We start from the raw sequence: 12202 nt of genomic DNA, 5'->3' as shown, positions 1-12202 counted from the left end.
CAAAGTGGCTTCTCGCTTACATTCCTTACAGTACATGTTGGCCTTATTGCAAAGTGTCCATTTCAGTTAGCTGATTTTTTTCAGACAAAAGCAGCACTTTATTAAAAAGGAAAGCACTGGATTCTAAAACACATCCGTGATGTTAGGCAGGGTGATTTGTGGGTTGGGTATGCAAAGTCATTAGTTAAAGCTTGGTACATATTTTTTGGTATTACATGTCCATAGCAGAGGGGACTCTCCTCCTATAATGACCAGCAACAGCCATAGTAAATTCAAAAGAAAACTGCATTAATTACATTCATTTCCCAGTGCACACATACCTGAAGGCTAGCAGCAAAGACTTAATTCTCCTTTACGATGGAAAAGGTATTACTGCTTTGAATCACTGCACAAAAAAGCAGCTACATCTTATATCTGGAGTGCTAAAGCAGGAGTCTCAGTGACACCACACTGTTCATGTCAACAGAACTGGTTTAGAAAAGAAGATTTAACACATCAAACTTTAAAAGGGAAAAAAACAGGTTTATTTCATGCAGTTTACAATATGCTAGTGTTATGAAAAGGAGGTTAAAAAAATACCCACACACATTTTAATTCTAGGTTTCTTTTAAAAATTACTGGAACCATCTTTAAATGATTTGGGAAGCCCTAGCAGAATTTTATCCAGGGAAATTCCATGGATTCAGGTTCTTCTCTGTCTGTGCTAAGAGTTTTGGTTAATGCCAAAGCATTAAAACCAGATCAAAACTCAAACTTTGCTGCAGTAAGAACACTTCAGAGATAATGAATTGGCACAAAATAAAATGTTACTGCTAATCCACTATCCAAGAAACAGTATGTTGCATGTATGGCCATTTAGATATCAACAGAAACAGCTGATGCACAACTGATTTTGAGACCACTGATTTGGAAGAGAGGGGAGGGTGGAAAGAAACTAACATCCGTTCAGATGGGTAGATGGGCCTAGAGAGTCCGTGTGTAGGAAACAGATTTTTCATAGCTAGAATCAGATGAGGCTCAGGACAGAAGCAAGTAGAAATAGCTTCCATTTGATATCTCTTCAGTTTGGTGATCTTGTTTCAGTTCCAGGTAGACAGGCTGGCAACACTGCCCTTACAGTGCCTTGGCACTTGCTTCCTACTAGCAAGTACACATGAGCCAAGTTAAGTTTGAGTAAAGTTGTGCATGAGCTTTTGGAAAATCTTAAAAGGAGCATGAATTGTGTACATAAATACATTAACTCTTACATTTCAGATGCCCAGGCCTTGAAATCTGAACAGCTGTTAAGTCAGGTCACAATTTTGGCTCAGCTTTCCAAGGCAAGGACAGCCCAGTCACAAAACTTCCTTCCTTTCCACCCGCCCCCAAAGTAGCAAAATCTCTTCCTTAAAAGTTTCATTCCTCATAGTAGTTGTTAACATACAACATCCTAGAGAACCCTTTGGTAGGCCCAGAAAGCAATGTTTGCAGCAGTATCTAGTGAGAAATTTATGCCTTGGTAGGACAGCAAAGTTACAATGAAATAATCAAAGACAGTTTCCTGGGGTATAATCTTCCTCACAGTCTCTCTATTGCCAGTGCTGTTCATAAATGGTGTCGGGTTTCAGCACAGGCAATGATGAAGTGGTGGCAAGCGTAATGTCCTCTCTCTAGTGTGTTCCTTACCATGCTGGACACTGAAAAGTCCAAGCCCCACATACAAACACTCATTCATATCTGTAACTGCTTCAGCCATTTGTAAACATTATTGCAGAGCCTGTGAGTTGAAGGAAAACCAGACAAGCTGCTTTTTAAACATTTTATGTCACCAGAATGTCAGATGAGCCCTGGAAAGGATTTTAGCCCTTAGCATTTCTGCACTGAAAATGGAAGGAGCTCCTTCTGTCTGACACTCATTAGGTAAACTGAACGATAAGATCTATGTAGCCCTTTAAAGCCTCAGTTCAGTAAGAAGCCTTTAAAAACAGCTCCTGATTGTCATGAACCCAAAAGAAAAGTTCTACAACACTGAGTTCAGAAAGCTTTCCACTTTTTTTTTTAACCTTTTTTTTTTCTTTTTTAAATTGGAGATTTAAACTATTTTAAGACTCAGTAATTCTACACACAAACCCAGGCAAGATCCTGAGATTGTCCTCAAAGCTGGAGATAACTGCAGTCTAAACTAAACCCCAGTAACAGGCAGCATTCTCAAAACAGTTGGTAGAAAAGGCATTCTCCAAGGAGCACTGGAGGTTTTGATCCCACTGTCCTGAGCTAACAGGAACTGTTAAAGGCATAACAAATCTCTTCTCTTCTCAAGGGCCCCACCTTTCAGGGATGATTGAAGAAGTTTAATTTGAAAAACTTGAAAGATGCTTTTGATGCAGTGAGAATAAATTAGGAGAACCCCACTCTGATTTTATCGCATCACTAGTCAACAAAATCCCAGGCTTCATCTTCAGACTCTTTTTCACTTGACCCATCCCCACAACAAGCCCAGTACTTGACTTTTCTCTCAGTACCTCCCAAGGAATGTATTCCAGTATACCTGAATGTTTGGACCATACACACTATACTCCAGTTTCTATGTCGTTTCATTCAATCAGATACTATGGCATTTTTGCATTCAAAAGTTCATTCTTGTAATACTAAACCCCAGTGTTTTGTAATTAGTGTCTCTCAAAAAGAGACTGACAGCTCTCAACAACCTCGACAGACGTTCACAGAATACAGTCTCCTGTTCTGAGAAGCAGTTTGCTGGAAACGCCATCATCTTACTCAGCAGACCTCTTCCCTAAGCATGCCTGCAGTCAAGTTTGCTCTTGTTTAATCCCCTAGGTTTTATTTTTTCTCCTGAAAACCCCCCACCCTCTCTCAGAGAAAGAGATTGATTCAATTTTGTTATCTCAGGAAACAGTCTTGTTTCTTAAACAACCTTAACCATGCATTCACATTGCTAGAAATTGAGCTACACAGCTGTTGTCTAAAGAAAGGCTGAAGACAGAAGCTGGATGGATACATCAATTTCTTAAAGAAATATCTTTTAATAATACTACAAGGAAGGAAAGGCAAAAGGAACTTTCATCATTACAAGAAACCTAGCTGCATTGGAAGAGAAAATAGTACATTGGCCAAACTTCCTGAGTATAGGATTCTGAGGACTCAAAAGTTTAGTTAAGAATCAGTATCAGCTTCTAAATACAAACAGGTCTTTGACACACAATTAAAGTACTGTGGGATAACAAACTGCAATTACCCATAATCCATGGAAACTCCACAGTAAGTCAGAGAAAATTTCAGGTAACTTTTTGTCTTTTGTTTAAAAATAAGAAGTAGCATCTATTTCACATTTACTGTGGGAGCTGCTGAGTCAAATTACACTTCTGGACTGTTATTATGGACCAAGTGACACATTTTAGAGGCTTTAGAATCACTTGTTCATTGCAGATGAACTCTGGTTTAATTGCTGCTTGAAGATGCCAAAACAATTGAATATAAAAATATCTTCTGCAATACAGAGAATTAGCCTCTGACAAAACTTATGGCCAACAATATGCTGTCTCCTAACTCAAAGCAAGAAAACTTCCAAACTTCTCAGCTTTTAAACAAGTTTTGCATTAAGTTTGTCGTGCAAAGGCATTTAAAGAACATAAGGGAAAATCCACTGAAGTAACGTCTTCTTCCATGGACAACAGGCTAAACTTCACTGGATATTCTTACAGCAAACCAGCAGAAAGTTAAATTGTTCATGGAATTTGCAGTTTCATGCAAGACCACCTTGATTAACTGTCATGCCTTGGCATCTCGCCCTTCCTGCTTTATTTTCTTCTGCCAGGGATTCTTCATGCTCAGGATCTCAAATTCTAACTTGGAACACTGTTTTAAGAACAGAGGAACTGTGCAACTCCAGAGTTCATGTCAAAGATTTTTGCAGTATGGCTTTTCAGCTACAGCCACCTAGTGAACCATTAGGCTTTACATAGTCACGGGCAGCGCTCTTGATCAAATCCTCTCCAAATGACAGAAAAGGAACAAAAGACTTCAAACCTCATCCTGCAGGATGGAAGCAGTATTTGCCAAACCTGGTGATACAGATTGAACTCTAATGCAATTGCCTTGTTACTGTAGCTAACTTTATTTGATATTACAAGAGCCAAATAAAAAAAGTTAAAAAAAAAGACCCAAACTTATTTAGGGATCTAGTCTCAATGCCTTGGAAAAGGCATAGGGTAGCACTTCCATCTATGTGAAAGCCTCATATGTTCACAAAAATTAAAGCAATGATGACATTAGCAAGACCAGGAAAGCAGTTGGTTCAGGTGGTCTCAAACAACAGCATCTGTAAAATAATTTCCAGGGTACCTCCCTACTAAAGTTACCTTTTTCCTCTCCTTTCTTCAAATCTTTGTGACATACTGGAGACAAAGTGCAAAATCATTGACCACTCATTTCCCCAAACTTTGCTATGACAGGGGTACAATGTAAATTGGATTGCTGGTATCTCACCAAAAAGCATCCCAAAAAGCATTACATGGAAACTTCTCCAGTGAAAAAAAACCCATACTTAGAAAACCCACTCTTGCATACTCCAAATTTGTTCAGTTTGCTCACTTTGTTACTCATGCTTTGCTGCTGTCATTCTTGAAAATTTCACTTTATGAAATAAAAACATTCTGTCTTTTTGGGGTGTAGATAGGAGAGAACAGAAACGCTCATTCAGAACGATCGCTGTGAAACAGGTATTTCAGGCATTAAACACCTGCAGAGGTCAATGCAGAATCACTCAGTAGAGCACATCGAGAAAACCATCATGGGTGGCTGCAATTCCACAAACGAGGGAGCTCAGAGAATTTAGTGGAGTTGTACTGCTTGAAACCCCAGTGACTGCAGCAGAGGAAATGTTTGAACATGCGGTTAACACAGACAACTGTTCTGCTTAGTTTCAGATGCACAAGATAGTCTGTTGCTATTCAGGGGCAATTTGGGTGCGCAATTGAAGCTGCAAAACACGGGTGTCTAAAAAAGTATAAAAGTATAAACATTTTCTCCCCCCTACACAATTACATTTTTAATAAATTCAAATTCAGTTTGAACACCTTAAAAAAAGTCAAACATTTTGCGTCGCTGTGGAGGGGCCAGCAGCTTCCCGCACGGACCACGACCAAGTTGCAAAATGCGTTACAAACCCTTCAAGCGTAAGCTACGTGGACAAAACAACGAGCCCGTTGCTTAACCTGCTTAGTAGAAATGGTTTTTTACAAATTGCTTCTGCCAAACTTTTATCAATGTATAACAAGTCCTTTAAAAACCAAAACCAACCAACCAAACACCCCCCCCCGAGCCACAAGTAGACCTTACCAAGAGTATATGGATAAATTCTGAAATTACTGAGAAGGAAAACTGATCTCTTTAGAAGTCAAAACAACCTTGTAGCTTTTTGAAACCCTCTTCCACTGCTTTTGTAAGACAATTAAGCCTGGGCTTATACTGTCAATTTCATTAAGTGTTTTAAAGATGTGCTAAAGATTTTGCTCAAAACATAGTGTATTAAAAAGCTCCAGTCTCGTGTATTAGCCTTCATCAAGGACAAATAAAGCTGCACCAGAAGTTTTCAACCAGTATTCTTTAACAGCACAGTTGAAATGGTACAGAAAGAGAAAGATTGATTACAGGGATCCTGAATGTCTGAAATAATGAAGTTTTTCAACTGGACGACCTTGTGCTCACACTCAAGGTTGATTTGAATCCCAGCCATAGGGACAGTAACCTAAGACACGCCAGCTGTATTTCTGTACAGCCTCCAGCTCTTGGAAAATCTCTACCATAATCCAGAGAGTTCAATGCTCAAAGGCATTCTATCAAAGCACAAACACACATGTGAGTACAAACATCTCAGAAGAAACAGAATGTTCAGTTGTTCATTTCACGCCAATTTTGATTCCCCTTTCAAACACCTGGCTAAGACTGGAGCATCACTTTTGCAGGAGACTGGCTTAACAAAAAGAACATCAAGGATAACTCAGGAGGCCATTTTCTCTGAGTTTAGTCTTCCCTTTGGGTATTAAAATACACTATAAATCCAGTCAATATATACACCCCTCCTTGAGAGAAACCCTTTGCCTGTTGTGTAACTTTTTACATGCTAGTTTCAGTTGATCTCCTAGGCTGTCATTACACAATAGATTATGTCACAGAGCCATAAGGAATGTGCAGTATAACACAGTCAGGTGGGGCTGCCACTGACTCTGAAACAATGTAGGCCCAAATATTTGCATTTGTGGGCTGTAATGAGTGTGTGTGTGTAGCACCAATTACATTGTCCTTTAAATGTTTACAATGATTAGTAAGAAAATGTCTCCGAACCGATCAATATTGGGTCATCCAGCACCAGACATTAAGTGCTACATGTCTCAGAGGAAAATAGGAGTGCATGGTCATTTCTTTTCAAATGACCACTGCCAGTCAGCCCACAAGAGAGAACAACCATGCACTACAACCAAAACTTAACAAACACTCCCACACCATCTATTCCCAGTATGTAATCTTGCAATGCTTTCAGCCAGCTGACACCAGCTTATAGGCAAAAACGGTTGAACCCCAATCAACAGAAAATTGTCAAATCAGATTTTTTTCTTTTTTTTCCAGCCAAGTGTCTTCAGTGTGACAATTCACTGTGTCTTGGAATAAAAGAGAAAAAATTGTCACCGTACAATACTGTCTTCACATCCTGGAACCTCGTTCTTGCAAAATCTGAAAGAGACCAATAAAAATTCCGTCAATGAAAATTCACTCGACGTCATTCCTAAAGCCTGAGGGTCAAAGAACAACATCATGACTGTTTCAAACAACTGATAAAGCATCAAGGAGCTGGTTTCAAGGATATTCCTGAAGTCTCTGTTTTAAGGCTGAAAAAGGACAGGTTGATACATACATTGTCTACTGTTCAACATAATGGAAATGGATGTAAATCACTGCTAAGAATGGTGATTAATAAAGCCAAAGCCTAAGGCTTGGTCAGATGCAGAGAGTAAGGCCCAGCCTAGTTCTGAAGACACTGGTGTCCTGTGTGGTAAATGAACCACTGCCCAGAAGTACATTCCATCCCAGAGGGCCCACAAAGACACTTCAATCTTTGCGTTTGGAGGGTAGAGTTTGGCAACCACCTAGGACAGGAGTTTCATGTAAAGCTTTACACAAAAGTCTTAAGTATTTGCTTTCATTTTAATATTGTTTAAGTGTTGCAAATTTAACCTATTAGGCTTTATAAGGTGACAACCCTAATGTCTTCCATAGTGACTCTATTCAAGGAGGGTGTCCCCTGCTTTGCACAACTCCATGGGATATTTTAAGCACTGGAGTTTGTAAAGAACCCATCAGCATGTGTGTGCCTCAGGGACAACTCCGTATTAGCTTCAAAAAGCAATCTAAAAATCCACTTTATCACCTGCACACTGCACTTGCTCCTGTACCTGGGTCTCACTTTGTGCATACACAGTTCTTTTTAATCTCAAATTCAGTATTACTATTCCGAAGTTGTGGAGGCAGACGTCATTGCTGCTACTTGGATAAATTGCCGAAGTACAGAAAGATGTTTCTGATGGGCCATGGCATGCTTTAGATGCAAGCATTGCTTATTTCATGAAGGTAATTTACCACATGTATTAAGCAAAGACCATTTCACAGGAAACAGTAGGAGAGATAACAGTGAATTCTGTGAGAAACAGTCAGGCCCTGGAAACTGCTCAGGAACCTCCAGCAGAATATTCAATAGGGACGGGACAAACTCGCAGGAGGTAGTGCCATTGATACCTACACAGGGTATCATGCTGTCATTGTGGCTTTCATACGATAGTCTGGATGCAGCCTTGAAGCCAAATTTCCTAAACTGAGGCTTATAGGAATGTGGGGAAATGTATCAGGAGTTAGTTTTAAACATACTTCATACTTAAAACTCTTTCCTAGAGTATTTGCTGTTGGTCACAGATGAGAACAAAGTGCTAGAGCAGATGTTCACAATATTGTGTAACAGTCTGACCCAGCAAATGTTGTAAGTGGAATCACCTCCAACAGAGACAAAAACATGGCTGAAGCAAGCTCTTGTGCAGCAAGAAAATAATCTTGATCTATTCATTTTGTGAGTCTTTCCAATTTAAAACGAAACATTTGAGTTTATTCTTTCCTAGAAGATAAAAAGTACTTCTAATATTAACAGAACTATTTTCTGCAGCTTCAGAAACACTCACAGTAAGATAAAGCTAAGACAGATTTGGATGCTGAACTTTGCACGCTGCACTGAGCCAATAAACCCAATGTAAAGCACAAAATTCTATCAGGACAGGCAATATCTGAGCGCCCTTTGCTTGGTACTTCTGTAACCCCTACCTTTACTAAAGAGGAAGGGGATCAACAGGCTTTCATGAGAGGTGTTCCATCCACCTTTGTTCAGAACTGTGTGAAAGGACATTTTGTAGTCACAGGCAGTCAGTTTGTCCAAAGAAGAAACTGAATTTCAGTTATCAGGAAGTCTAACAAAATGGTACCTGCTAAGTAAAGACTAAAGGGTGAGTGACTGACTCTGCTCTGCCACTTGAAATTCCTCCTTTTTGTCTTTCCTGAAAAATCCCTCAATAAGATTGCTCCTAAAAATTTCAGTGGCCTCCTGAACAAAACCAACAAGAGAAGATTTTTCATCACTAACAGAGGTCAGTAAGATTTGAGAATAGTCAAGGCTGGCCTTGCCCCAAACTGTTAATAGCTGGGACTGAGGTGTGCGTCTGAAGCAGAACCAGGCAGGGAAGGAGTTCCTATTTGAGAACATGCTCTGCTAGCTGAACAGGTGACTCAATTGATAATGCCCCTCTGTCCACACAACTTCAACCACAACAACCACTGAATGGTTTGGGTTGATCCTCTAGTCCAACCCCGCCAGCCATGTACAGGAATACCTTCCACTAAATGAAGGGCTTGAAATGATGCTCAGAGGCCCACCCAAACTGACTTTCAACACTTCCAGGGATGAAGCATCCACAGCATCTCTGGGAAACCTGTTCCAGTGCCTCACCACCTTCATAGCAAAGAATTTTGTGATTACATCCAATCTAGAGCTACCCTCTTTCACTTTAAAAATGCTGCCCCTTGTCCTGTCACTATGGGTCCTGCTAAAAAGTCTTTTTCTACCTTTCTCTTAAGGCTTTTTCAAGTACCGGAAGGCCACCATAACATCTCCCCAGTACCTTCTCTACTCCAGGCCAAACAACCCCAACTCTCTCTGCCTTTATTCACAGCAGAGGTGTTCCAGCCCACAGACCACTCCTGTGACCCTCCTCTGGACCCACTTGAAGAAGTCCACATCTTCCCTGTGTTGTCTTCTCAGAAGTGTACACAGTAGTACAGGTGAGGTCTCATGAGTGCAGCAGAGAGGGACAATCACTTCCCTGGACCTGCTGGCCACACTGCTTTTGATGCAGCTCCAGATACTTAGCTTTCTGGGCTGCCAGTGCACATTGCTGGCTCATGTCCAATTTCCCACTCACCAGGATCCCCAGGTCCTTCTCTGCAGCACTGCTCTCAGTCCATTCATCACCCAGTCTGTGCTTGACCCTGCTGCAGACCTGCAGAGTTCAGATTTTTCTTTCTCTTCAGGTTTCTATTCTGTTTTCTCTCTAGGTGCATCAGAGCCAAAACTGACTTACAAACTTCAAACAATGTTGCAAGAACTCTCATGACCTAGGGGTCTGAGTGTGACTGCTTGTTAGGGAAGCAGAACATGAGAACTATCTCCTCCAACTCAAAATAAAACCACTGAAGACAGAATAATGTTTTCAGGACTGTTCACCTCTCAGCTTAGGAATCCTGTATTCACAAGACAGCACAATGCCAATTTAATGTTCTCAGTAAAAATTTAGATTTGACCCATTCCTTGCAGCCATTCCTGCAGACTTGCCAAAAAAAATCTTATTCTACCTACTCTATAGTTTCTGTTAGCATCAGTTAAGAAAATAACATAGGTTCTTTTGCAGCTACGTGGAAGCAATACTTCAGGGGTAAGTATAAGGTTGCTTTACCACTAAAAAATTTAAGTGTATAGGTAAGAAGTTGGAGTTCAGTCTCATGCAATGGTAAATATCTTCAGTTTCAACAGGCTCAAGCGACCTGTGTCACTGAACTTTTAAAGATAAGTTATCTTTGGGCAACTGGACAGCAGAATAAATAAGGGCAGTGCTTACAGACATGTTAGGGAAAGGCTGCAGAAGCTGTTCTTTCCAATTCAGCTTTTATATTCTTCCACTTGTGACCTTGGAAGCACCTTGATCTTCAGTAAGATGTCAAACTACAGTGGAAAGGACCTGATCCCTCCCTAGAGAGAGTTACTTCCCAAGGTAAATATAACTGCAGCCCCAAGATCAAACTATTTACTTACATTTTCCAGGTCTTGAGTCAAAAGTTATTACTTTTCAAATTATCAGGTAAGACCATCTTTTGACAAGACTGCACTTCAGTCAAGTCTAATTTATTGCCAATTATTGCTAATATACTAAATTTACTGAAGATGTGTACTGTAAATGTGTATCAGATGCCTGCACACATGAAAAAAAGCCAAACATTTGATGGAAAAGCTGGTGCACAGAAAATAAAAATCAAAGGCAATTCTCACCCTAGAATCCTCATGAAAAACTTTTCTTCTCAGCAAAGCTTTAAAGGAACCAATCACACAACACAGCTAATAACAGCAGCACTAATTATTCTGTCAAAGAAGCAATGCCCAGAAGAGGAATTCTACCTTTGCTAACCATGCCACAACTCTAATCACAAACACGCACAGCACCAGGACTAGCCAAACGACAGCACCAGTGGGGATAGGAACCGGATGGGGCAGAAAAGCAGCTGGGTAAAATCCTAGGCAGCCAGTGCTCACCATGGCATTTACACTTAATCTGAGTCATTCATATCGTAATCCGTCTCTTCATCCTCACTCTGAGTGCCATGCAGCATGCAGCAAGTGCAGAAAAAGGAAGGGAAAAGAACAGATTGCAAGTGAGTCAGAGCTGCAACAAAGCACAGTCCACTTACACCTGAAGAATCTGGGAATGCCATTTATTTACTTTTTGCTGGGACCCCCACTCTTTGCAAGGAAGTATGGCAGCAGGTAATTTCAAGGAGGAACATTACAGATTTCATTAAAATCTCCTTTGTTAAATGTCCTAAAGTCAGCAGAAAGAAGCCAACAGGGCCATGCAACGTAGCAAGGAACACAAGCAGAGAGAAAACTGAAATCAAACTGAACAGCAGGTACCTTAACTTCGTGTACTCTTTGCCATGCATGGGAAAGAATAGCACTTGAGAATCTCACTTTGGATGCAAACATTATGAACAAGCTTTGGTCATTTGTCCCAAGGCTGACAGCCCAATTAAGTGGTATGAAAGGGAATAATGTTCATCTGAATGCAGGTTATCTTTCAGTAGTGCCATAGCTGCCAGTAACATCCCCCAGAACCATTTAAGTCAAAGTCTCAAATGCCTTTGATGTCCTTCCCTGAGGTGTACTGGAAGAAGTCAGCTGCTAACTTACTATGTGAGCTGTCTTCCAAAAAAAAGAAAATACCAGAAGAGGATTCCTGTAAGGAATGAAGGTGAAGCTTGATTGGATGGACTGTCAGAGAACGCTTTGTCCTGTTCTGCAAATCCAGTGCTATTAATTAAAACTGAAGTGCTTGTCAATAAAAATTACATAGTGGCAACTTCTTGTGTCCTCCAATCCCACCTGCTGTAGTCAGAAGTCTCTCTCATGGCTTCCAAAAGTCAGCCCAGGTACCTGAACACATTATTGTGTATATATCACTGCATACCAGAATTTCCATCATACAAACTTCACGAAGACCAAGACAGACACTAATGAACAGATCGCAGACTGGAAGATTAACATTGGCTAAGAGGGAAGTATTAGGATGACAGCTCCCAAGCTCCAGTCAAGATTCCTCAATACACCTGTCAGAGACCTCCCAACAACACAGAATTATTTTTCCTTCATAAGCACAACCTATTAAAAAATCATTTATCTGTTAGAAACACAACAGATGTAAAAAAGCATTCTTCAAGTATTGCCTTAAATTGCTAGCAACAGCTCGACACTTCCAGGACAAAAGGAATGAAAGTTTTTAATCTCAGTAATTCCTTTTCATCACCTTGGTCAAATTATGATCTTCTTTCCTCTTCTCCAAAACAG

At 40.4% G+C, this 12202-nt stretch overlaps 1 protein-coding gene across 4 annotated transcripts in view; it reads right to left on the bottom strand.

Moving 5' to 3' along the window:
- Window positions 1-501: 501 nt before the first annotated feature.
- The window catches only part of KCTD5 (potassium channel tetramerization domain containing 5), a 32912-nt gene continuing 21211 nt past the window's right edge, over window positions 502-12202 (bottom strand). For 2 of the 4 annotated variants that reach the window (XM_068146903.1, XM_068146905.1), the window contains one exon: window positions 502-6729. In XM_068146903.1, coding sequence (XP_068003004.1) covers window positions 6700-6729 — 30 coding nt within the window. In that variant the 3' untranslated portion in view covers window positions 502-6699. Of the gene's footprint in view, window positions 6730-10881; window positions 10954-12202 lie in introns of those variants that run through there. The other 2 variants (XM_068146902.1, XM_068146904.1) reach the window with 2 other exon arrangements.

The sequence above is a fragment of the Melanerpes formicivorus genome, unplaced genomic scaffold (genome assembly GCF_026170545.1).
Source record: "Melanerpes formicivorus ecotype bairdi unplaced genomic scaffold, bMelFor1.0.p_v2 SCAF_14, whole genome shotgun sequence".
In the NCBI taxonomy this organism is placed as follows: domain Eukaryota; kingdom Metazoa; phylum Chordata; class Aves; order Piciformes; family Picidae; genus Melanerpes; species Melanerpes formicivorus.
The sequence above is the reverse complement of the archived record's forward strand: the minus strand, read 5'-3'. Positions and strand labels throughout refer to the sequence as shown.